The 27553-nt window shown below is 36.0% G+C and overlaps 1 protein-coding gene across 1 annotated transcript; it reads right to left on the bottom strand.

Moving 5' to 3' along the window:
• Positions 1-19185: 19185 nt before the first annotated feature.
• On the bottom strand, positions 19186-21303 carry LOC125659231 (uncharacterized). The gene is made up of 2 exons (XM_048890837.2): positions 21127-21303; positions 19186-21009 (listed from the first exon to the last, which is right to left on the bottom strand). Exon 2 carries the CDS (start codon positions 20973-20975, stop codon positions 19374-19376), a length of 1602 nt encoding a protein of 533 aa, XP_048746794.2. The 5' UTR covers positions 20976-21009; positions 21127-21303; the 3' UTR covers positions 19186-19373.
• Between the last annotated feature and the right edge of the window lie 6250 nt (positions 21304-27553).

Raw genomic sequence — 27553 nt, 5'->3', positions numbered from 1 at the left:
ATTGCTTTTATCATCATGACGATGAGCGAACAATTTTAAAATGTGACCTTAAACAATATTATATATTAAAAAGAAAAAACAAAAACCACGATATACGTTTGTGTTTTGGCTTTAAAACATTTCTCTACCTCTGACCTCATCTCCGGTTCAAGCAGTGACAAAATTTATTTTGATCGTTAGAATATTGCCCTGAACATTGTACATCTCTAGAATTATTCGGTAATATAAACAAACACGAATCAACACAAAATTATTATTATATTAGTTTATGACGCGTACGACATTTAAAAATTTGTTTGTTTTAAAGTGACTATGTCCATTACGTTCGGTAAAAGTGCATTTTTGTAATCAGTCTTGTTAAAAGAAACTATATTACACACATGTGGTCTGCACAGACGTTACGCCCCAACTGACAGTTTTGTAAATGATTTAGTGAATTGTTTAGCATTTACCTGGAAGGGGAAATTCCTGTGATTTTCACATGAATATAAAACAGGATGACGATCTAAATACAAACTGTATATAGTATTAATTGTATATACACTAATTCATAATTTAAAAAGATAATTTAAAGTTGTATGATCCGAATTTCATCATTTTATTTCACCTTGTAAACCCGCTGCATGTTAAATCATCGCACGTACGTATTTATGAGGCTGTACGACATGTCATACATTATTTCACCACCTGTTTGAACCAGAATTAATTGATTTCGTATCGGTGTTTAATCGTCACTCTGCCATTTCAAGTGTGCAGTTCAAACTTTCAGATCACCAGTTGTCTTATTTGTGTAAAGTTGTGTATTTTTGTTACAATAGTACCGTGCCATAAGTTTAATAGAAATAATAAAATCAAATACTTCTTAGTAATTCGTTGTTTTACGCTCCTTTAGCCTTAAAATTAGACAGTTACGTCGGAGTTAATACACCATGTTGGGATTCCCCTGACGCGTGTGGGACTATTTATAGACGCCTAACGCTGTATAATTTATGCGTCATCCGGAACACCTCGGGTCTTTCACCGAAAAACACTGTTTTCGGTAAAAGACCGTAGGTATTCTGGATGATTTATGCGTACCACACTATATTTACTTTCTAAATAATCTTTTCACTTTTTTCTTTTACATGCAAATGTTTTCAAGCATGTTATTTAGGGAAAGTTAATAACTTTAAACACTAATTAATCTGCTTGAAAGTGATTATGTACAAAAATAATACATGAACATCGGATCATACAGCTTTAAGAACAACATAAAACAAATAACCCCCCCCCCCCCAACACCAACACCCTCCCCCATTCTTTTTAAATGATAAAGACAAATCTACGGGTCAAAGTTCACGGCGAGACACATTTGATAGAGAGATTCCTATGAAGAATTTTATACTGTGACTGCTTCCTGCAAGAAATAAATAAACGACTAAAAATACTTGCACATACTGATGTACAAAAATGTTTTCATATTCAGTGTGACAGTGTATATACCTATCCATAGGGGGCGTTTCTAACACGCAACAGAATATTCTAATTCCAGGAAAAAAGTTACGCTTGTTTCATCTGTCTATACCTACTAGTATTCTTAATATTGATTGATTAATTGTTTGTTTCACGTCCCGTCGGGAATTTTTCACTTATATTGAGACGTATATTTAAGATTAATTCCTGTATATACTTATTCTTGTATTTGATAAATTATTATTGTATATAGTAATTTCTGAAAATCCTAATTATTGTAAATGCTTACCTTTGTATACACTTATTCTTATTTATAATTATTCTTGTATATAATTTTAAGATATTGTATATATTTGTATATATTTATTATATATGATTAGTATTGTATAGAATTACTAATTCTTATAAATACTTATTCTTGTTTACATTTATTATTACCTCAAGTGAGTTTTTCTGATCGCATGTTGTCCGTCGTCTGTCTGTAACCTCTTCTTCTCCAGAACCGCTGCGCCAATTTTCAACCAAACTTGGCAAAAAGCATCCTTGGGTGAAGGGCTTTCAAGTTTGTTCAAATGAACGGTCATGCCCCCTTCAAAGGGGAGATAATCACAAAAATGCAAAAATAGGGTGGGATGATTCAAAAGTCTTCTCAAGAACCACAGGGTCAGAAGAGCTTAAATTTACATGAAAGGTTCCTGACAAAGTGCAGATTCAAGTTTGTTAAAACCATGAACCCCGGTGTTAGGTTGGGGCCACAATAGGGGATCAAAATTTTACATGCGAATACACGTGTACTTGTATATAGGGAAAATCTTTCTCAAGAACCACTGGGCCAGGAAAGTACAAATTTACATGAAAGCTTTCTGACAGTGCAAATTCAAGTTTATTAAAACCATGCCCCCCGGGGTAGGATAGGGCCACAATAGGGAATCAAAATTTTACATACAAATATATAAGGGAAGTGTTTAAAAAACCACTGGGTCAGAAAACTTTACATTTACATGAAAGCTTTCTGACATAGTGCAGATTCAAGTATATTAAAATCATGGCCCCAGGGGTAGGTTACAAATATATTGGGAAATTCATTAAATCTATTCTTGTGAACTGGACCAGAAAGGTTTATATTTAAATGAAAGCTTCCTGACATAGTGCAGATTAAAGTTTATTAAAATTTTGCCCCTGGGGAAGGATGGGGCCACAATAGGGAATCAAAGTTTTACATACAAATATATAGGGAAAATCTTTAAATATGGGTAAGGTGACTCAGGTGAGCGATGCGGCCCATGGGTCTCTTGTTTTACGGAAAGACCTTTCATGTGATGCAATGGTGTGTGATCTTGTGACCTCGACTGCAAGTATCACCTACCTTTACCTTTACTAAAAATCTGACCTATACTAAAAATGTTTCATATCCTGTAGATAGGTAGATAGATAGATATTTCTTATGGCAAGACCTTTCATTTCATATCATGATTTCTGACGTTGAACTCAAGAGTTTGACCCACTTTTAAGAAAACATAACCTATTAAATACATTCGAAACTATTTTAGGTGGGAATTTCATATTTTGTATATAAATTCTTGATGGCAAGACCTTGTACACGATGGTATTTGATCTTTTGACCTTGGAGTTTGACCTAGTTTTTAAAAAAGCCCTGACATATTCAATATCCCCATATCTATCTAAGGTTGGGCTTTCATATTTTGTATGTAGGTTCTTTATGGGAAGACCTTATTATTTCGTGAAGCTTGACCTTGATCTGGAAGTATAACCTACTTTAATAAAAATTATTCCTATTTCATATCTCTTGAACTATTTTAAAAGATGGGGTTTTCATATTCTCTATATAGATTTCTTATGGCAAGGTCACACCATGATCAATGACCCCGTGACCTTGGTCTTATACAGAACAAGAGCACGTCCGTGATATTGGTGTTGGGCATATCTGTGTTATGTGAATTCATTTTCAGTTATTTTATTATTATTTGGGGTCACAATATGAGATCAATTTTTTTCATAGGAATAAATATTGATAACTGAATCTGAAAAAACCCCAGCTGAACTTTGCAGGGCCAACATGACTCAGATCAGCGATGTGGTCCATGGGCCTCTTGTTCTTATATATAATTAACATTAAATATATTTATACTTGTATTTGCTTATTCTTGCATATACTCATTCTTGTAAATAGCTCTTCTTATATATTTTTAATCTTGTATAATAATTAATATTGTATTCATATTATATATATTAATCCTTGTATATTTTTGCATATACTGTACAGTTGTAGGTAAAGTGCTTAAACTTAAGAGTTGTCTTTCTTTCTCGTATAAAATTATCCTTGTGTGTGCTTGTTCTTGTAATATTCTTGCTACTGAATGTTCTTATTCTGGTACACTCTTTTTATTGTATATAGTTACTTTTGTTATACCCGCATTTTCTAAAGAAAGTTTGGTTACATTTTTGTTACTCTAGTCCGTCCGTCCATTCGTCTGTCACATTTTCAGCTTCCTCCGACTCCTCTTTCATTTTAAGTAGTAATTACCAATCAATCTTTTGGAGTATGATAGGTTGTGTACTGTAGATGCGTTATAAAGCTTCGGAATTTTGAATTTTACCCTGAAATAAAAACCTGGTTCCCAGAACTCACCTTAAATTTTATGCAGTAGCCAAATAATCTATTTTGAAAGATAATTGGTGGTGTCCTGTGGATGTGCAATAAGTTCGGAATTTTCATTTTCATCCCTTGGTCTAAATTAAATGGGGTAAAAAAAATGACGGTTTTTTTCTCTCACAAACAACCTGGTTCCCACTCCTCTTATATTTATGCAGAAGCCAAATCATCTTTTGATTGAATATTGTTTAACGTCCCTCTCGTGGATATTTCACTCATATGGAGTTGCATATATTGCTGGTGAAGGGCTGCAAAATTTAGGTCTATGCTCTGCGCCTACGGCGTTTGAGCAGGGAGGGATCTTTATCGTGCCACACCTGCTGCGACATTGGACGTCGGTTTTTGCGGTCTCATTCGAAGGACCACCCAATTAGTCGCCTCTTACGACGAACAAGGGGTACTGAGGATCGGAAATTTCTTTTTCACAAATGGGGTGGAAAAACTACGAACAAAAAAAACCCATGGTGCTCAGTGCATTGTGTCATGTGTAAAAAGAAGTTTGCTTTAAGGGTTGGAATCTCAACCATTTTAAAGATATCTGAACAATAAAAAATTGGGGTTGGGATGACCACGGTGCACTTGTCCATCAGAATACTCAATGCATCTTGATATGTGTAGCAGGAATATACATGTTTAGGGGTCAGGTCCTCAATTATTTTAAATATATTCTAACAATTATGAAATAGGGTTTGTGTAAGCTTCACTCGATGTAACTTTGGAATTTTTTTTTTTTTGCCTAAATATACTTCATATAAACCAACGATAAGTTTTGCTTCTCTGAAGTAGAACACTGATTGGAAAGTATACAACATCGTCAAACGAAAGGTGAAGATAACGAATGGTGATCAATCTCGTAACTCCTATATGCAATACAAAATAGACAGTTGGGCAAACACGGACTCCTGAATGTGTCAGAGGTGGGATCAGGTGCCTAGGAGAAGTAGTTTAATGTAAAGAAAGGTCAAAATAATGTTCATCTGTTTCCTACAATCTGACACAAAAATACGAAGAAACCATGACCCCCGCCCCCACTTCTATATTTTTAGACGAAGTCGAAAGGGAATTTGGTTTGCGCTCCGTCCGTCTGTCCATCAGTCCAGTTTCCCGCACTTTTTTTCTCTGTTCTAGCAGATATTTATTTCATATTTGGTACATTGCTTTGCGATAACAAGTTACAGATCAAGTTCGAATTTCGTCTCGGTCCGTTGATTTTTCACTTACTTATTGGCTTAGAAAAATACTATGAATTATTAGTTTCCCAGCCATTTTTTGTGCTTGCAGATATTCATTTGATATTTAGTACATTGTTTTGCCATAACAAGTTACAGATCAAGTTCGAATTTCGTCTCGATCCGTTGATTTTTTACTTAGTTGAGGCCCTTGGACTTCGTAAAATAGCATGAATTATCATATCAGTTTTCCAGCTTTTTTTTTTTTTTTTTTGTGCTTGAAGATATTCATTTGATATATTGCTTTGCCACAACAGGTTTCAGGATTTCGTCTCGGTTCGTTGATTTTTTTATTAAGTTATGGCCCTCGACTTAGAAAAATAGCATGAATTCTTAGTTTACATTCCAATCATTCCTATCCTGGTTCCCCAACATGTATTTTCTCTTTTACCATAACCTATATAATGAACTATGAATAATGTTGTGGTACAGTAATTTTTGCAACTGATAGGGGGACTATGTATTGCCATGCAATACTCTCAGAATGTTTGTTAACCAATAAAAGTAAGCTAGCATTCTTCAACTCATGTAAAATGGACAGGGAAATGATATGATAATTAACATGAGGATTTATAGACTGCTACAAAATCTTGTCTGGTTGGATGAGAAAATATGATCGGTTGGGAAGCAGCATTAGCTTTATGGCGATTATCGGTAAAGACAGTCAAATGTGGTAATAAAATTTGTTCAACAAGGCATTTTTAGGTCACCTGAATTCATTCAGGTGACCTATTGCTATCTGTTTTTGTCCGTCGTCGTGCGTCGTTCGTCGTGCGTTAACATTTGAACATTTTCAGCTTCTTCTCTGAAACCCCTGAACCAATTTCAACCAATTTTCGCATATAGCATCTGTGGGTGGAGGGGAACAAAAATTGTGAAATTCGTGGTCCCTGCCCCCCTGGGGCCTGAGGGGTGGGGCAAAAACCATCAAAATGGGTGTAATTTTAAAAAATCTTCTTCTTTACTCCTGGACATCAAGAAGCCAAACTGTGGGCATAATTATAATGAGCGTTGAGCCCTCTACCAAAAGTGTGGTTACTGGAATCGGGTTGTCCGTCCGTCTGTAGACGCAATGGTTTCCGGGCTCTAAAGCATTATCCTTTCCACCTACCGTCACCATATCATATATATGGACTACCCATGGGATGAAGATGTTCCCTATCGATTTTGGGGTCAAAAGGTCAAGTGCACTGGACATTGAAGTAGTAATATGGTTTCCGGGCTCTAAAGCATTATCCTTTCCACCTACAGTCACCATATCAAATATATGGACTACCCATGGGATGAAGATGTTCCCTATTGATTTTGGGGTCAAAAGGTCAAAGGTCAAGCGCACTGGACATTGAAGTAGCAATATGGTTTCCGGGCTCTAAAGCGTTATCCTTTCCACCTACAGTCACCATATCATATATATGGACTACCCATGGGATGAAGATAATCCCTATCGATTTTGGGGTCAAAAGGTCAAAGGTCACGCGCACTGGACATTGAAGTAGCAATATGGTTTCCGGGCTCTAAAGCGTTATCCTTTCCACCTACAGTCACCATATCATACATATGGACTACCCATGGGATGAAGATGTTCCCTATCGATTTTGGGGTCAACAGGTCAAAGGTCATGCGCACTGAACATCGAAGTAGCAACACTCAGAAAAGAGGTAGTTTATACCTATTACCAACACCCTTTGGGAGATTGGGGTAAGCGGCGGGTATTCTTAGTGAACATTGCTCACAATACCTCTTGTTAAAAATTGTGAAATTCATGGCCCCTGGACCAGGGGTTCTGGTGCTAGGGTAGGGCTCTATAAGTCATATAGTGAAAATGCATTATTTCTTTGAAAATCTTCTTCTCTGTCCTTGGGTATTAAGTAGACAAACCAATAGCATGGTTATGATGAACAAGGATGCCTCTTTCAAAATTGTGAAATTCATGGCCCCTGGGTCAGGGGTTCTGGTATTAGGGTGGGGCCCTATTGATCATATAGTGAAAATGCATTTTATTTCTTTGAAAATCTTCTCCTCTGTTGCTGGGTATTAGTAGACAAACTAATAGTATGATAATGATGATCAAGGATGCTTCTTTCAAAACTGAAATTTATGGCCCCTGGGTCAGGGGTTCTGGTGCAAAGGCGAGGCTGACCACATAGTTATTCAATTTTTCTTCCATCCAAAAGTAAAATTCTTATATTTAAACACAAACCTAATTCAAACATTGGAAGGTTGTTACATGATACTCAGGTGACCTATAAGGCCCCTGGGCCTCTTGTTTAAATAATTATGTTTAGAAAAAAACCGTCGAAAACTTCTTCCTTCATGTCTATTAACCAACATAATTTCCAGATCTTTCAAAGTACACTGTATATATCACTATCATATTAAAGTAGACTGTATATATCACTATCATATTAAAGTACACTGTATATATCACTATCATATTAAAGTACACTGTATATATCACTATCATATTAAAGTACACTGTATATATCACTATCATATTAAAGTACACTGTATATATCACTATCATATTAAAGTAGACTGTCTGTATATATCACTATCATATTAAAGTACACTGTATATATCACTATCATATTAAAGTACACTGTATATATCACTATCATATTAAAGTACACTGTATATATCACTATCATATTAAAGTACACTGTATATATCACTATCATATTAAAGTAGACTGTATATATCACTATCATATTAAAGTACACTGTATATATCACTATCATATTAAAGTACACTGTATATATCACTATCATATTAAAGTAGACTGTATATATCACTATCATATTAAAGTACACTGTATATATCACTATCATATTAAAGTACACTGTATATATCACTATCATATTAAAGTACACTGTATATATCACTATCATATTAAAGTACACTGTATATATCACTATCATATTAAAGTACACTGTATATATCACTATCATATTTTCTTTTCTATTAAAATAGAAAACAAATGTCCCTGAATTTGATAATACCTGTAGTAGTCGTGACAGATATCAAATTCTCATCGACCAATTTTATTCTGCAAAAATGATGGTTTTCTTCCATACGTTTTCCGTTGTTTTGTTTTTGTGTGTGTGTGCATTGAATGGACCTTTCACCTCTACATGTATATTATGTGTTCATTGATACATGTAATATCATTAGGGAGGCACCCAGAAACAAATATACTACATGTCTTTTATTACTTAAGTTAAATTTTCCTTCAAAACTCCCAACAGCTAGACTCGTAAAATGTAGTATTTAGCATGAAGTATAGAAGAAAGATGGTATATGAATTGCAGACATGTTTTCGTTCACAAATTTGTTAAATGAGTTTTCAACTCTCCTGCGTTGATCAGTATACCAGATAGGATTGGTATTGTACTTTGCCCACATGTTAACCTTCATGTTTTGGTAATTTCTTTATCTGATATTTCAGTGATATTTCAATTTTTTAATGAAATGTCTGACAATGCGTGAGGAACATACATGTACATTGTGTGGGCATGATCTGCCAGTACACCTAATATGTTAACTACTGGAAATAAATGAGAGACTGGCATTGCAGTAACACGGGGTGATTCATCCATATATTTTTAAATTGTTCTGGGTAACCACTCTTGTTCCTAAATCCTATGGGATGTGGATCGAAGTTAACTTAAGCATCGTTCGCAAAGGCAAGTCTTTTGCCTTGATCGGGCTCTTTTTGTAAGGCTTTGTATTTTGAAAACTTTGTAAATTGTGAATGCAGGTCTCTTCTGTGATCATACTATCATTCTCGCAACACATATGTACGACAAACATGTTTACATGCAGCAACTAGACCCAAACATACGGTACATTCACACTGACACTAGATAGTCATCAACATCTACACTTGCATGTACTCCGTATGAAATACTCTTTTTCATCTGTGCTTTGCATCCAGCTCTCACAAAACGTGTTTCATTTTCACGTGCTCTCTCATAGATGCATTTCACATTCAAGTCAATCACCTTTTTCATTCTCCGTGCTTCTTCTTTTATAGCATACTTGATTCTAACGATCCGGCGTGCCCGGGGTTAACCTGCGATGACTGGCGACACACTTAATTGTGAGCCGGAATTGCACACGCATCCCGTCGGTGAATTTTAAAGTCGGCTTCAATCTGGCGTCCTTGGAGACAGTGGTATCGAGAGTGGCTTGTTCTAAGACATGTTTTTAACTTTTACACTGGTGAAATTAACATGATTTGTAAATATGCTGCTCATTTCTATACCGAATAACATTTATTCAATAGAGGGCCAAATTTTTCATTACTGTACTGTAGCCGGGTCACTTGACTCTTGGCGCATCGCCGGGTATACATGGCTTTGTTCGATTCGACCGGATTTTATCAGAATCAGAAAGAGACTTAAGCAAGTCTAGAAACAAATGTACTACATGTCTTTTGTTACTAAAGTTCAATTTTCTCTCAAAACTCCTAACAGCTAGACGACCCGTAAAATGTAGTATTTACCATGAAGTATATATGAAAGATGGAATTGCAGACATATTTCCGTTTACAAGTTTTCAAATCTCCTGCATCAATCTGTACACCAGATATAGGACTGGTACTTTGATTTGCCCACATGTTAACCTTTCATGTTTGGTAATTTGTTTATCTGATAGTTCAATGATATTTAAATTCTTTAATGAAGTGTCTGACAAAGGGTGAAGTATACTGGCATGATCTGCCTCTACACCTAATATGTTAACTATTGGAAATAAATGAGAGACTGGCATTGCAGTAACAAAGGGTGATTCATCCATATAATTTGAAATTGTTCTGGGTAACCAGTCTATAGAAACATCACCAAAGAGAACGGGGTCGGGAGAAGCAAAATACGGATTTACTTTTTTTTGCCCATTCATATTGCAGATGTAGTTGCCTCTTACGACAAGGAAGGGGTACTGAGGATCTATTCTAACCCGAATCCCCACGGGAAATTTGTATTTGAGTGTGGTTATCTGTTGAGAAGACTATAGGAAATACAGAATGAATTTCATTGAAAGTTTCCCTCTAAAATAATTCAAAAGAGCTAATTTTGAAGCAATCTGTGTATGTGAACAACCCCAGAAGGTGGGTGGGTGGGGGGCGGTGTGGTGAAGAAAATCTGTTAACTTAATTAGAACTGATGGAAGATAGTAGTCTTTGAATGCAATTGTGCTAGATGAAACTCCGCGCAAGTGCGGAAATCATAATTTAATACCGGTACATGTAATATTACATAAAGGAAGGACTTATTAAATTCGTGTTTGAGTTGTTGCGCACATGAATTGAATGAACAATATCTTTAATTCAAATGAATTTAAGAACAATTTTTGAATAATTGTGTGCATTAGTTATGGTTTATTTATTTATATCATATACTGTAAATAAAACTCTATTATTAGAAAATCACTTAGAGCTCGAAATTAAATGTTCCTTTTGTAACATAAATGATAGCATATATTGTAATTTCTAATAGTACATAATTATGAGGACTTTAACTTGTACCTTAAAGGAGAAGGCTTACATACACTGTAGGCGCTGCCTGCTGCCGAACCTTTATTATGTTATACACAATAAAATACCATTTAGAAAATTAGATAATGATTTGCGAATGCATTTGTAATCCGTCATGTCGAACAGTTGACCAAAGACAAAATGAACGGTCGTTCATAATTTCAAAATTTGAGACTCAGTAAGCAGTGCGACAATTTGAGGGCAAAATTATGAAAACACGTCTTATCATGAATACACGTCAAAATTATAAATGCACTTAGTCATATGAACAACAAATAATGCTATATTGTAAACAGTGGCCTGATTTCTTGGACATTGTCACGTGGTGTACGACTTAATTTCGGTAAAATGTTTCAACTTTAAAGTTATAAGGCGCGAACTATCCAGAACAGGCCCGGACCATTCGATATTTGACATACTGGACATTTTTCGATTTATTTACTCACTTTCAAGATCTGTATCATCGCAAAATATGTTCAACCAAAATAAAAACATTTATTGTGTTTATCCATGTGTTTGTACATATCAGTTACTGTTAATAAATCATTACTAACAAAATTTATAATCACGGAAAAAATCTAAAGTATCAGATGAATATCGTAATTAAAAATTTATCGATCTGTCAGATCGTTGGTCTAGGGAAGATTGATTGCTTGATTAATTGTATATTGTTTAACGCAACTCTCGATAATTTTTCACTCGTATGGAGACGTCACCACTGCCGGTGAAGGGCTGCAAAATTTAGGCCTATGCTCAGCGCTTATGGCCAGTGAGCAGTGAGGGATCTTTATCGTGCTACACCTGCTGTGACACGGGACCTTGGTTTTTACGGTCTCATCCAAAGAACCGCCCCATTTAGTCGCCTCTTACGACAAGCAACGGTTACTGAGGACCTATTTTAACGCGGATCCCCACAGGATTTCTCGAGAAGGGAGTGTCCTTCGTTGCATGATATATATGTGAGTAATATAATTATAGATCTTTATAAAATGATAAATATGGGCCTAGTCAAAGCTATTATAAGAAAAGGAATATCTTATTCATTCAACAATTATCAAAACTTATATCTTCTGTAAGATCAGAATCAAGCATCGATAAAACAACGGATACCCTAAGGGACCGAGTGGTTAGAGCATCGTGCTCAACATCACACGGCCTCTCACCTCTGGTCGGCGCGGATTCAAATCCCGCTCGCGCCGGTAAGTGAGAAAGTTTCCCAGTTTACTTTCGGAAGGTCGGTGGTCTCTTCCCAGGTACATTGTATCTGGGTTCTCTCTTCCACCAATAAAAACTGGGCGCCACCAGATAACTGAAAAATTGTTGAGTGTGGCGGAAAACATCAATGATTTTTCCATCAATACCGTATTGTCTTCAGTTGTCATTTTGAAAAATGGCTTAGATTCGTCACTTTACTCTAATTGCTGCTATATCGAAAAGGAAAGTAGGTTTTTGATTAATTTATCAAATAAATTTCTATTATAGCTCACGAGGGGCGGATCTAGGAATTGCGGTTGGGGGGGGGGGGGGGGGCTCTTTATGAGGCAGAGGATCTGGGGGCCCGCCGGAAGCTCCTGGATTTTATAGGGCTTGAAATATGTCTCCTATTTAGTCATTTGTACTATTTTCTATCATTTTTAATAAGGTGAAATTATTGAAATGACGCAGGTTTTAAGGGGTTTTGGAAAAAATTAAGTTGCGCCCCCCTTAAATCTCCGACTGCGTACGGACTTAACCTCGCATATGAAACAATATTAAAGGTGCAAGCAATAACTCTGGAGCAAGCGTTTCGAAGTTTATTGGCAAAATGTGTTAATTTATAAGTATAGATATAAAATGAATGATGAGGGGGAGTTGGGTGTTATCAGCTGTCCCTGAGATTAAGGAACGAAATGATCCTGATAATTCAATCAAACACGGCAAATATAGATGCATGGATATAAATATAGAAACCAGTAATTGGTGTGTATGAAAACATAAGACCATCAGCTGGTCTGTTTGGTCTATCCTGTTATGTACATACATGTATACCAACACACGATTAAACACTTTCAGATAAGAGCCTTTCTTGGGCCCCCGTAAATTTAGAATTGGAAAGATTTAATACATGTCTAGTACAATTTCACATAAATTGTCTCTGATATATAGTACATTTTTCAAATTCAGTTTTAAAAACGCTAATTTTCTTGAACGTTTTTCTTTCAGGAAACATAAAGTGCAGCTTTGGGCAGAGAAAAGAATTTTGTTTTTATTACATGTGCACTGAAAAGATAAATCTATGGTGAAAGGTGAAGATAACGAACAGTGATCAATCTCATAGCTCCGTTAAGGAACACAAAATAGAGAGTTTGGCAAACATGGACCCCTGGATATACCAGGTGAGATCAGGTGCCTAGATATAACAATATACATGTAGTATGTCCAAGTCTGCCCTAGCTGTTTCCTAGAGGACTGCGTTCAGAAATAGCAATTTTATGTAAACGTGTATGAGGTCATGATTCCAGTTCTGTGTCATCTTAATCAAACTGAGGAAAACAGTGAACTGCATTGATTGAAGCAAAAAATGCGACTTTTGTAAAGAACCTTATCATATTTAGTCCTTTCTGTACTTTATTTGGCCTATAAGGCAAATGAAGACAAAGAAAGCAGTGTGATGAAATATTTCTGCCAAGTACATCTTATGGACTAGATAAATAATTTCTAGTACATTTGTTTAAAGTTTGAAGGGTCTACTTATTACTACTCCGTGCTTTGTGGATGAGCTCTTTGGACGAATAGGACATGTCCTAATTCGCTCCACACTTAACATTGACTGCCAAGCCTAAAACCAAAAATATACAGTCTGTGGTGTATATGCGTTTGTAGATTTAGTGCTAGATGTATTTGTTGTTGTTTTGTTATTCTCTGTTACTATTAGTCATGTTATGTAAACCTTTTCGTATGTCCCGAAGACCCAAAAATTTGACAATCTGGTCCGTGTCGTTGGCCATTTTAGTCGCGTGCCATTTTTGATGACCTTTAACCTTTTCCTTATATGTCAACATCAAATGATAAAATTTTTGGGGCATTTTTTTTTTTAGCTCATCAGAGGGGAAACTTAAGTCAGCTTTTCTTATCATCCGTTGTCCGTCGTCTGTAACCTTTCATACGTTCGACTTCTGGAGAACCACTGGACCAGTTTCAACCAAACTTAGTACAAAATCATCCTTGTGAGAAGGGGATCCATGTTTGTTCAAATGAAGGACCATGTCCCCTTCAAAGAGGAGATAATCACAATAAATGCAAAAATAGTGGGGGGGGGGGGGGTCATTTCAAAATCTTCTCAAGAACCACTGAGCCAGAAAAGCTGAAATTTACATGAAAGCTTTTTAAAATAGTGGAGATACAAGTTTGTTAAAGTCATGATGTCCGGGGGTAGGGGGGTCACAAATAGATAGAAATTTTTTACATGCGAATATATAGGGGAAATCTTTAAAATCTTCTCAAAAACCATGGGCCATAAGAGTGGAGATTTACCTGATAGCTTCCTGGTCTAAAGTAGGTTAAAGTTTGTTCAGATCATGGCCCCCTGGGTAGAGTGGAGATACAATAAGGGATCAAAATTTTACATGCTGATATATAGGAAAATCATCTTCTCCAGAACTAATGAGCCAATTTCAACCAAACGTAGTACAAATCATACCTGGGTGAAAGGGAATTAAGTACAAATGAAGGACCATTCTCTCTTCAAGGGAGAGATAATCACAAAAATATGATGGCGTCATTTAAGAATCTCCTTCTCAAGAACCACTGGGTCAGAAAAGCTCAAATTTACATGGAAGCTTCGTGACATAGTGGAGATTCAAGGTTTTGAAAATCATGACCCTTAGGGATAGGATGAGGTCACAATAGAGGCATGCATATGTATAGGGAAAATCTTTAAAAGTCTACTTCTCAAGAACCACTAGGCTATAAGAGTGGGGGTTTACCTGAAAGCTTTCTGGTAAAAAGTCGACTCAAGATTCTATAGATCATGGCCCCCGGGGTAGAATGGGGCCAAAATAGGGGATAAAAGTTTTACATAGAAATATATAGGGGAAATATTTAAAAATCTTCTTTTCAAGAGCCACCGATTCAGAATTTTTCTTACATTTTCATGAAAGCTTCCTGACTTTGTGTAAATTCAAATTTGTTAAAATCATGGTCCCCAGAGGTACGATCGTGCCACTATAGGGGATCAAAGTTTAACATACAAATATATATTTTAAAAAAACCAGGAGTACGGTGAGGCCACAATTGGGAATCAAAGTTTTGCATAAAAAATATATATTAGGGAAAATCTTCTCAATAAGCATTGGGCCAGAAAAGTTTACATTTACATAAAAGCTTCCTGACATAGTGCAGATTCAAGTTGTTACATAATGCAACACCACGACCTCCCGGGGGTAGGATGGGGCCACAATAGGAGATCAAAGTTTTACATGCAAATACATGTATATAGATAAAATCTTTAAAAATCATCTCAAGAACCACAGGGCCAGAAAAGTTAACGTTTACATTAAAGTTTTCTGACGTAGTGCAGGTTCAAGTTAGTAAAAATCATGACCCCCCTGGGGTAGATTGGGGCCACAATAAAGATTAAAGTTTTACATGCTAATATGTAGGAAAAATATTTAGATATAGGCCAAGGTGACTCAGGTGAGCGATATGACCCATGCGCCCCTTGTTTGTCTTTTGACATAAGTGTTTCATATTTAGGATGTGGGTATGCTATGATTGCTGTATTGCGATTACCCTTTACCTTGACTTTAAAGATGATCCTTATAAAACCGAAATCCCGTATCACAGCAGGTGTGGTACATGTACAATAAAGACCCGGTCCCTCCCTGTTCAAAAATCATAAGCGCCGAACATGCACTTAAATTTTGCAGCCCTTACCGGCAATGGTGACGACTCCATGAGTGAAAAATTCGGAAGTGGGGCGTTAAACAATATGCAATCAACATAAAATGTTTTAAAAGCTGTGGAAAATGGAAGACGGACACCAGTTTTAGTGTGCTAAAACAATTAATCCTGTTTATGAATTTGTTTGGCAACATATATTGATTAATGTTTATGGTTGTAACATTGATTCATCAGTTATCGATTTTATTGTATTAGCAAAACACGAAGTGAAAGTGAGATATTCTCATAATCAGTTATTTTACGTTTGAAGGTACATGTACGTGTATATCGCAGAATAATGACCGCAGCACTCCTTTGATTTTTGCAATTATAACCGACGTAGACTTGTATAGTGTAAGAATTGAATGTGGTTTTTTTCATTATCTTTGCGTATTCCGTTCTATAAAAGTATGTAATTGGCAAATGATTTCCCTGCGTTTATTTCATGTTATTGACATGATAACTGCAAATGTTTACATGCACATGCTAGTATCCCCCCCCCCCCCCCCCCCCCCAGCCTTTTCGCATATTCGACTAAATTATCTTAACTTTTAGAATGTACGGTATGTTTGTTTGTTTTTTGTTGTTATTTGGTTTTGTTGTTGTAATTTTGAGCAATGCATGATGTTTTGAAATGTTATTTCATTTGTTTCGCATTCCATATACATTACTATCGGATATGTGCAGTTAGAAAATCACTCGGGTGTAACAATGGCATTTGGAGTATAGATACACGTGTAGAGTGATATAAGCTATCTGAAAGAAATATGGCGGATAAATTGAGAATCTTAATGTGTACGCATTTCAGAATTCGTGTCAGCTTTAAGGAATACAACTCGTTCTGTTTGGACATGTCTTTTCGATATATTGGGGGTGGAAAGTAGCTAATTATTGTTCTATCGTCTTTTCGTATCGAAATAATGACAAAACGCGAAGCGTAAAGACCAAAAAAAAAAAAATTGTCGTAAATTTGCGTGTTTTCTTGGTTGTCGTTTCGAATGTATTTTGTCGTCTTTTCGGGGAGAAAAGTAACTAATTATCGTTTGTCATCTTTTCGTTTCGAAATAACGAAAAGGCGATAAAATGTAAAATGGCATAAATCAATCACCATATAAAACTTCAATCTGATTAAAACCAGATCCTGAGATCCGCTCACTTAGATCGCTACACTAGGATCTGACGTAACCCCATATAGGGTCACGTCCGCATGACCTTTCGTTTGGAATATTCATGAGAACTATCAGCCAGTCAGATTGCGCCATACAGACAATGATGGCTATTTAGGCGGTTCCTGGCAATTCGTAAACAAATTGCTGTAATCTCTCTCCCACGAAGTTTATTCCACACTGTAAAGTTGTATATTCTCGCATAACGAATTTTAAACTTTCGCAATAATGCCTAATCTATTCCGTTCATTCCAACAACAAAACGTACTATATGAAATATACCCAAATTAAATTAATTGTGAATTCAGATTTATGTATGAATAGGGACGGGTACGAATTGAATAGTTTTCAAGATGGTTTACTTAAATAACGCGAGGAATATAACGCCAGTCGACGTAAACGGTGCGTTGTGACGTCGCATCTAGCTGCGATATGTTTTCTTTCAAACCAAACAATCGCAGCCATTTTCCTTGAATTGTGAACTGCATCGGGATTTTTTAGCGTTTGAATGAAAGAAAACCCGCAGAGAATACAGACGTTGTTTAAATCGCATGTTTTGACAGGTGTGCAGTCGTCTGTCAAACGCGCAGCCATTTTTTTTTTTTTTTTTTTTTTTTTTGCATCTCTAACGTAAATAATGACGCAAAGCTTCATGGGAGAAAAATTATCGTTGGTATAAATCGACAGAGTCAATTTGATTGGCTTAACGAAAGGTCATGCGGACGTGACCCTATATGGGGTTACGTCAGATCCTAGTGTAGCGATCCCAGTGAGCGGATCTCGGGATCTGGTTTTAATCAGATTGTATAAAACTTCTACTAAAGTTAAGCTTCTTATATCAAGTCATGATGACAAAGGTGCGGAAAAACAAGTGTAACACTAACTGACAGAAGAAACAGGAAACCTGTCAGTCTCACTGAAGGGAACCAAATATATCTTATCAGTACATATACATGTACCAACAGTGCGGTATCAGTAACCGGCTTTTTTAAAGGCTTTTAAAATCTTTATTCACATGGAATTTTTTAGCTCCAAACTGTGGTCCAAATGATCACAGCATAACGGTGCTAGAAGGTCAAAGATCATGGTATGAAATGTAAGGTCTTGTCACAAGGAATATATATCAAAAATTTGAAAACCCTACATGAAATAGTTCAGAGATATTGTATAGGTTAGTTTTCTTAAAATTAGGTTATACTCCAAGTCAACATCACAAGGTGAAAACTTTGGTAGCAAAACAAAGGCATTGTCCCAAGAAATGCACTTGTGAAATGATAACCATATCACGAACCATTCCAAAGTTTTAAGCAAGTTTGTATTTTCAGACAGTCACAATGTCAGTATCGGGGGCCTAAAAACAACTTAGGAACGCTTGCATTTTGATATGATTTAATGTGGAACTGCTATTCTTGAAAGGAATTTGTTTTGATCAATTTCCTATATATTTCCATTTCCATGACTGAAGGATGGCTCAAATGTTTTAGTAAGTTCAAATTCACCGATTGATTGAATATTGTTTAACGTCCCTCTCGAGAATTTTTCACTCATATAGAGACATTATGATTTCAAAATGATTTCTTCAATAAAGTTTGAGATTTAGCAATGGAAGTATATTGTGAAAAACCCATATCGCACGAGGCTGACCTCTGATGTATTCTAAAACCAAACGACAAGGTCATTGAGCTACAAAGTAAGATATGTGGTGAATGAAACTTTTTGCGACTCAGCACTAAAAGTTTGAGGTGTTGTAGCTAAAAATATTTCTACATTTTATAAGACACAAATAAAAATGTGAGGAATACAAATGTTTGCTTTTATCATATCATTTGACCGTCATAAAATGGTTGAAATAGTGCAAAAACGGCGTTTAATATCATATCATATTATTTCAAACTGAAGATTTCATTTCTAAGATGTGTACTTTGTCAACAGTCACATACTTGCTTTTAAGAGGACGGAGATCTTAAATGTACTTTTAAAAAAAATCGAGAATTATTATTTATAATGCAGAGAGTAACAACAACAACAAAAAAAAAAAACCACAAAAAAACCCCGGAAAAAATAAACCATCATAATTCAATTACCCTGCCTCTTCCATTACACATTTCGAAGTACATGTGTATGATATAACACTTCCGTATTAATTTTAACTCATTGGTGACACACGAGGAAACATTTCATGCCACGACATGCACACTTATACACCGTGTAAGCAATACTTCAGTGTTCTTTCATTTCAGATTTTCACATATACACATAGTTTACATAATTTTAAAAATACAATTGTCAAATTCATCAAATTAATATTTAAAATTTTCATAGATAATGTAAATTTGAGGAAACCATTAGTAAAATCAAATAAAAAGATTGGCTTGATAAGTGAGGGAAAAAAATCAACATTATGCTTCCTCGTCGTGCATTGTGTGCAAAGTTTCGTATTTTTTGTATAACTGATAAATATCCATGGCTGTGTGGAATCTGTAGAAGATAGTAATAGGATACATGACATCATTCACCGCCTTCCAGTAGTTTTTTCCATAGAAGTCCCTTTCCACAGACATGATTCTGTCAGAATCTATTCTAGCATAACTGTTTAGTAACCACATAGTAATGTTGATTGAAAATAAAACACAATATATTTTATAAAGCGGTATCCCTTTGGAGAAGTTTATCATACGAATAGTGTTGAACGAAGACGATTGAAGAATCAACACAGTCTGAAGATAAATGCAGACTATTTCAAAGATCTTTTGCACGACCAATGCTGAAGCAACAACATAAACGTCTTCTTTTGTAGTCATGAATCCTGCAATTAATCCGAAAGTACTATATGCAATAGAGCCGGCCGTACAGAGAATCAGAATAAATCGACTGCTTTTAAATCTATCCACCTTGTTTTGCTCTTCGTATTGTTTATAACAAAAATAGTACGCTAGGAGAATGATTGCTAACAGTTCTACTTTAAACAAACACTGGACGATGGCCGTAGACACTTGGTAATGATAAGAGTAGGTACTCACCACGGACACCATAATGACCGTGGTCAGCATAGGCAAGCACAGAATAACAGCCAGCAAAACGCATATGTAAATTGAAGAGTTTCTCAACACATGGCGTAGACTGTTCTCGGTCGTTGATATTTCTGGCGAACTATTAGCGTTATGAAGAGACGTATGATGCAACAATGGTGCTCTTTCATCCTCACTGGGAAGATTAGAAATCGTTTCAGATTTGTCCTCAAATGATATCCACATTCGCAGCATTAATGAAACAGCCAGTAAACTATATTCTGTCAGAGTGGGCTCTATCCAGGGTACTATGCTCCTTCGAAATGAGGTCAAGTCTGAATTCCAGTAACAGTCATTTAAAAAAGCAGACATATTTGAATTTATTCCAATCAATTTATTGCTTATCAGTGATGTGAAAATGGTTCTGAACCATCGGATAAGATGCGTGAGGATAATAGTTGATATCCCATAATTCAAGAGAGTTGAAGACTTCAACCTGTAGGAGGCGTATGAGCTTATCAAACCAAGCTGCCCGGTATTAAATATTATTTCAAAAACATGTGTAGCAATACTGACTATTGATTCACCTGGAAACTGATCCCGTGCGTTAATTGCAAGGCAATCGCAATTTATAGCCATGTTAATGGCTGAATTAATAATGTTCACGATTCCAAATAGCCAAAGAAACAGTAGCTTCATTCGAATTGTTACATCTTTCGTATTTCTTTTAAGAGTCTGTTCGCCATTTTTATGAACAAATACCCAAAGAATGTACGTGAAAATCCCTCCTATCGTGGTTAAAATAGCTTCTAGACCCCAAACTACCGGACTGTGACTAGCAAATGCCGGAACTGTAGAAAACACAATGATGATGACGACACAAGTTGAACAGACACATGCCGATACCACACCGGAAAACGTCCTCCGGGGCAGATTTTCTACAGGTATGTTGTCGGCAGTAATCGTACTTGTGATGTCGGAGATGTTTGCCATCTGCGTTTTAATCTACAGAGGGTTCATCAAGTACCTATAGAGAATAACGAAATATTAACAGTAATGTTACAACTTTCTTTTGATGAGTAGTTGAAACTCTGAAAACAACATTATTGTTAATGCACGTAAAACATATATGCAAAACTGTTACCTTTTCATCCGACTATTGCTATAACACTGGTTCGAACTTTATTTATAGGGACAATGAGGAAATTAAAACCTCGTGTTGCAATAGAAGGAAACAATATGTACATCGTCCAAAAAAATCAATGAATAGATAAGCTAGTAGATCAGCCTTCAATATATATTTGGCAGTGTGAAATTTTCCTTAAAGAATACATATATGTGGGTGTAAGTTTGTTGAGTCTTAGTACAGACACTTAGAACATTTTTATGATGTAACTCAAATCCTTCGTAGGCAAAGCTCAAGTACCTTCTTAGAAAATAATTTATAAAAGTGCTAAGGATAAAAAGAACGTCATCAGCTGTTGAAGTAATTATTCGAGTTACTGTGTAGTTGCTTTACATGCATGTTAAGTATTACCATGGTTTTTAGTTATCGAAAAATACTTTGACTGTCTGTTTCTACACAGTACTAGTCATGCATTCGTAAGCATGGAGACACATATCAGGGAAGTACGCATTGGGAAATTTAGTGTTGTTCATTAGAGTATGTCACGTGTCTCTGTTACGTAACTTTCTTATATTATAAAACGGAGAATGATGACGCTGGTTATGAAAAGAGCCTCAGTAATGTATTCCAATAAGAAATAATATAAAATGATTAGGCGAGCATTAGAGCGCTCAATCACCACAAACCTCCGTGCATGGCTACGATGTTGATACAAGAATTATTTCGATATCATAGTATTTGATTCGTGTAAAACATAGCAACAAACCTAAATTACAAAAAACTGACGCAAAGGTGTATCTTAAAAGTCTAAACTTTGCATTCCACGAATTTGCTTTATGTTTACATGTCACGTGACTCAACTATCAGAGTGTCGTAATCGGCTTCGGTAAACGAAATAAGTAAAATATTCTGTTCATTCTTCTTTTTGCTTCCTCCCTCAATTCATTTCTCATTGACACATGTCGAATTGTTGAATGCATTTGACATACCTTTAACAAGAGGCCCTACAGGCCTTATCGGTCACCTGAGTACTTAGTGAAGTAAAACGTATCACTGCTCCCACGGACTCTGAAAACTCGAAAACAAAATCCTGTTCTGAATATCTAAGCTAAATTCTAATGTTTAGCAACAGTATTAAACAAAATGTGTTCTTAAAACTTCAATGTCCTCAAAAGTGCATTCACTGATGAAAGGCTTTACATAATATGGATTAATACATGTATGTGTATTATCTCTATAAAAAAAAAAAAGAAAAAAAAAAAGTCTAATCTGGACCCATTCTAGAGTCAAAACCCTGGGTTGTGAAATTCACCATTTTTTGCACATCCTTTTCTGCTATTCTTAAGAATGCATTTAGATTTTACACAGTATCAGAAAACTTAAATAAGTCTTTCAAATCATTATTATAATTTTGACACCACCCTGAAACCAAACCCTTAACCCTAGGATCATGCAATTTACAATTTTATTAAAGGACTACCTACTCCTTCGAAATATTCATTTAGTTTCAATTTAATATTAATAACACTAAAGAAAATGTTCAATAAATGTTTTACACATAAACACTATATACTAAGTTTGGCCGCGCCCTGGTGTCAAAACATTTGCACCGGGGATTATGAAATTTACAATTTTGGTAGAGGCTTTCCTGCTCTACATCACTATGCATTTAGTTTTCCGTACACATGTGAGATTCTAGAGAAGATTTTTTGAAAATTGGGCAGTTTTTGTCCCGCCCTTAAGGCCCCAGGGGTGTAGGAGTCCTAAAATTTATAATTTATGTGACCCTTGTCCCAAGGATCTTCATACCAAATTTGAAAAGAATTGGAATTGTAGTTATGAAGTTAAAATTGTTCAATTGTTCACACATTTAATAAGTTAATAACTGACCATTTTGATCCCACCCTAATACTAAAACCTCTACCCCTGGGATCATCAAATTTATAATTTTGGTAAATTGATTGATTGATTTAATGTTTTCCGCCACACTCAACAATTTTTCAGTTATCTGGTGGCGCCCAGTTTTTATTGGTGGAAGAGAGAACCCAGATACAATGTACCTGGGAAGAGACCACCGACCTTCCGAAAGTAAACTGGGAAACTTTCTCACTTATCGGTGCGAGCGGGATTCGAACCCGCGCCGACCAGTGGTGAGAGGCCGTGTAATTTTGAGCGCGATGTTCTAACCACTCGACTACGGAGGCCCTAATTTTGGTAAAGCACTACCTGCTCTTTCTAAATATCCATTTAGTATCAATAGCAGTAAAGAAATGTTATTTAAGTGTTTTACATATAAACACTATATACAAAATTTGACCCCGACCAGGGGTCAAAACCACTAACCCAAGGTTTTGGTAGAGACCTTCCCGCTCTACATCACTATGCATTTAGTTTTTCTTGCACATATACAGTTCTAGAGAAAAATTTTGAAAATTGGTCAATTTTTGCCCCGCCCCTAGACCAGAGGTGCAGAAGTCCTGAAATTTACAACTTATGTGACCCTTGTCCCAAGGATGCTTCATACCAAATTTGAAAGAATTGGAATAGTAGTTATCAAGAAGGTAAAAATGTTCAATTGTTAATGCACGACGGACGACAATCAATTGCAATATAGGTCACCTGAGTTTCCTCAAGTGACCTAAAAATCTTAGTGTTTTCGCCTCCACACGTGGTTTCCTAGCTGCAATAATGTAGATTTATTTTATTCTGACTTTTCGGAAGAGGGTTAGTTCCATAGGATCTTCGTAATGGTGCAAAATATTTTTTATGAATAACCTGTAATAAACTCCGTTTATTTGTCTCCAATGTTGTGTACACCAAAGAGTACCAACTTTGTGCTTTGTCATGTATAATAAAGGTGTTTTCCCATTAAATATCCTATACAACCTATAATTGGGTCAAATGCCGTCTGACATGTTTCATACCGATTGTTAGGTCGTTCTTGGCACACTAATTTTGACTATAGATAACGCCGTTTACCTGATCAAGATATTGGGCTCACGGCGGGTGTGACAAGGGACGCTTACTCCTCCTAGGCACCTGATCCCACCTCTGGTATATCCAGGGGTCTGTGTTTGCACAGCTCTCTATTTTGTATTACTTTTAGGAGTTAAGAGATTGATCACTGTTCGTTATCTTCACCTTTCATGTACAACATGCAAAATTCTTCGTCTGCTTCGCCATGTTTGTTATATCGTAGGTGGATCTCTTGAAAACCTTACATATTGACAATCACCACGAAAACGTGGCCACTCGAGCCATTCTGACAAAGAAAGGAAAATCATAAGGTGGCAGAAAAAAATACACTCTGCTGTTCGTTTTTTAACTTTTCAATTTGAAGGTCAATTTGAATGTTCATACTTCAGATTGAAATCGAAGTTACAAGTGCATATTGAAAAACGTAATGTAATGATTTTTAAAAAAAATAAAAACCACAATGAACAATAGGTCTATGTGTGGCTTTTATTATGAACACAACATTGTATATATGACAGTGAAATTTGTATTTATTTCACTTGGATAAATTTATAGCTTTATTAATTTGCATTTAATTTTGATAAAAGTAGATATGATTCAAATTTTATTTCTAAAAAATTCAGAAATATCTTAATCTCTTGAGATGCATTTTTCTTCTGGTTTGCGCCAACAGTTAAAATAGGCTAGGACTGGTATTCGTTTCTTTGACGTATTGGACTGTACTTCCGTGGGTCAGTTGATAAACATGACATAACAACATAACTATGATAATGCAAATTTTGATAAGTTATGAAAGTTTGACAATTTCATCCAATATTTTGATTAATTTCATACGTATTGACTATATTGAAGAATCCAGACTCGTTTTCCCTGAAATTCAAACAATATTTTACAACACGTTTTGAATTATAACAAAATTAACAATGAAAGTAAAGTGGTGAAATTAATTTACAATCCAGTCATCAAAAACGAAAACAAGACCTAGGAATATTCACTGCCTTACAGTTACAGTCTGATTATAGCCACCCCTCCATTACAGTCGCGTCATTGTACCGAGTGACGGCGGAGGGGGGGGGGATGCTGTTAGCAATCGCGTTCATTCATATTTTGACGACCTTGGTTAACTCTAAAATTAATTTTTAAATGACATCTGTAATATATTTTTGTACCATACTTCGTTTATATATTGATGACTCAAATTTCCCCTGTTCGATTATAGATCTATCTAGAAGGGGGGGGGGGGGGTGAGAGTCATAGAATTATAAGATCATTGATGACTGTATCACTAAGGATTGATAAAATTTCAGCATAAAACATTCATTCAGAATATTACGATCTACAGAGGAAATGTTTACCCCCCCCCCCCCCGTAAATACTTATTGCAACAAAGTCGTCATCTGTTATCTGTGAAGTCGGACTGAACGGAAGACGGAAGTTTATAGCGCACGGCGCTGAGTGGAACTTAAAACGATCGTTGTCGCTGTCACATATGATGACAATGAACCAGTTGAATGTTTTAAAAACTTCATATCTCGGGAATTCTATCCCCGCTCCCTATTTGCACAACAAAAACCTTACAATCTCTCATAAATCTTATGTACACCGGAAGTCAACAAGGACGTAAACGAGTCTTGTGCCACCTATGTTTGAAATAGGGGGAAACAACTGACAAATATTCGCAATTCACTTGTTTGTATTGCTCATGAAGAGGTTGATGAAAAATCGATCTGAGAGTGGATTGCATGGTCCAAGTAGGTGCTTTGTTGTACAGATATGTTAGAGTTTCATATAATCATTCATATCTTCATCCACATGAGCCTAATCATATATCTTCAGAATCAATTAGCATATATGTATCAATTATATCGAATATTTACGCGGATGATATACAGCCACCTGCCAAAAGTTTATAGACAAAATGGCGGATCTAAATTCCAACTTCACGGAAGTGGCTTGTTTTTTCTTTTGTAAATTCTATATATAGATAACGGGGATTCCGTATGCATACCACATATAAGTACAGGGTCTTGTGTCGTCATATGTGACGTCATATGTGGGTATTTATTTGATGATCGTCTGATACAAGCTTCTGAATCTAGCTATGGGAAAGTCTAAGAATTTATCGCCAGCTGTGAAACAAATTGTCGTAGACAGTTACAGACAAACGGGAAATTATTCTGAAACTGCTAGGGTATTGAAAATGGACCGGAAAACCGTGTATGCTGTTGTAAAACGGTGTGAAATTCGAGGAAATGCGGGAAATGCTAAAAAATCGGGACGCCCCAGAAAAATGGACGTTAGAGACGAGCGTCAACTATTGCGGCTTGTAAAATTTAACCGTACCACTCCATTAAAAGACATAACAGGACAATTTAATCAAGGTAGGAAAGTTCCCGTGTCTGAAAGATCAATTCATCGTTATTTGTCAAAAAATAAGTACCATCGACGTGTATGCAGGAAGAAAATTAGGATTCGCGAACAAAATAGGAAAAACCGTGTGGCATGGGCGAGAGGTAAACGACGGTGGACTGTTGACTATAACTGGTCAAAAGTGATCTTCTCTGATGAATGTAAAGTTGTTTTGGGACAAAACAATCGAGTTTATATTTGGAGAAAGGCAGGAGAAGAATGGTTACCAGCGTGCATCAGCCCCGGCGCACCACCGAAACCTGCTATGAGTTTAATGTTGTGGGGATGCATTACCTGGAATGGAGTTGGCACACTAACGGTGGTTAATGGCAACATTAATGCAAATAAATATATTGATATCCTTGAAGAACAATTGTGGCCGGTTGTAGTGAAAATTTTTCCTACTAACGATTACATATTTCAAGATGACAATGCCCCGGTTCACCGTGCCCGAATTGTACAAGAATATAAACAAATAAACAGAATTCCAGGTATGTTTTGGCCAGCACAGTCACCTGATGCAAATATAATTGAAAACATTTGGTTTCTGTTGAAAAATAAACTTAAACGCAGACTTTCAAATATAAACAATGTCACTGACTTGGAGAGAAATATAAATGACATCTGGATTAGCATACCCGTTACTTACATACGGAACCTCTATCGATCCCTACCTATCAGAATGTTGAAAATGATCAGATCAAAGGGATATATAACAAAATACTGAGATAAGATTTATTCTCTTTGTAATTTCATAGCCACTGAAAATCCGTATTACGATGACGTCCGCCATTTGTCTATAAACTTTTGGCAGTTGGCTGTACTTGATAGTTTTGAAAACAATGAAATTTTCCTTTCTCTTGCATCTACCTTAAATCTGTTTTACAAAAGGATTTGTGCAATTTTAGATGCAGGGACAGTTCGGCTGCTATTCTTATCGTCGATTTAAAATTATATGTATTTGATCTTCATGTATGTGACAGTGAAACTAAATGCTAATCTAAAATGTAACTCTGTTGCAATGTCAGTATGTGGATTTTCACCTGATTCCTGTTCGTTT

The sequence above is a fragment of the Ostrea edulis genome, chromosome 9 (genome assembly GCF_947568905.1).
Source record: "Ostrea edulis chromosome 9, xbOstEdul1.1, whole genome shotgun sequence".
Taxonomy (NCBI): domain Eukaryota; kingdom Metazoa; phylum Mollusca; class Bivalvia; order Ostreida; family Ostreidae; genus Ostrea; species Ostrea edulis.
Note: the sequence above shows the minus strand (reverse complement) of the source record. Positions and strands in the feature narration are given on the sequence as shown.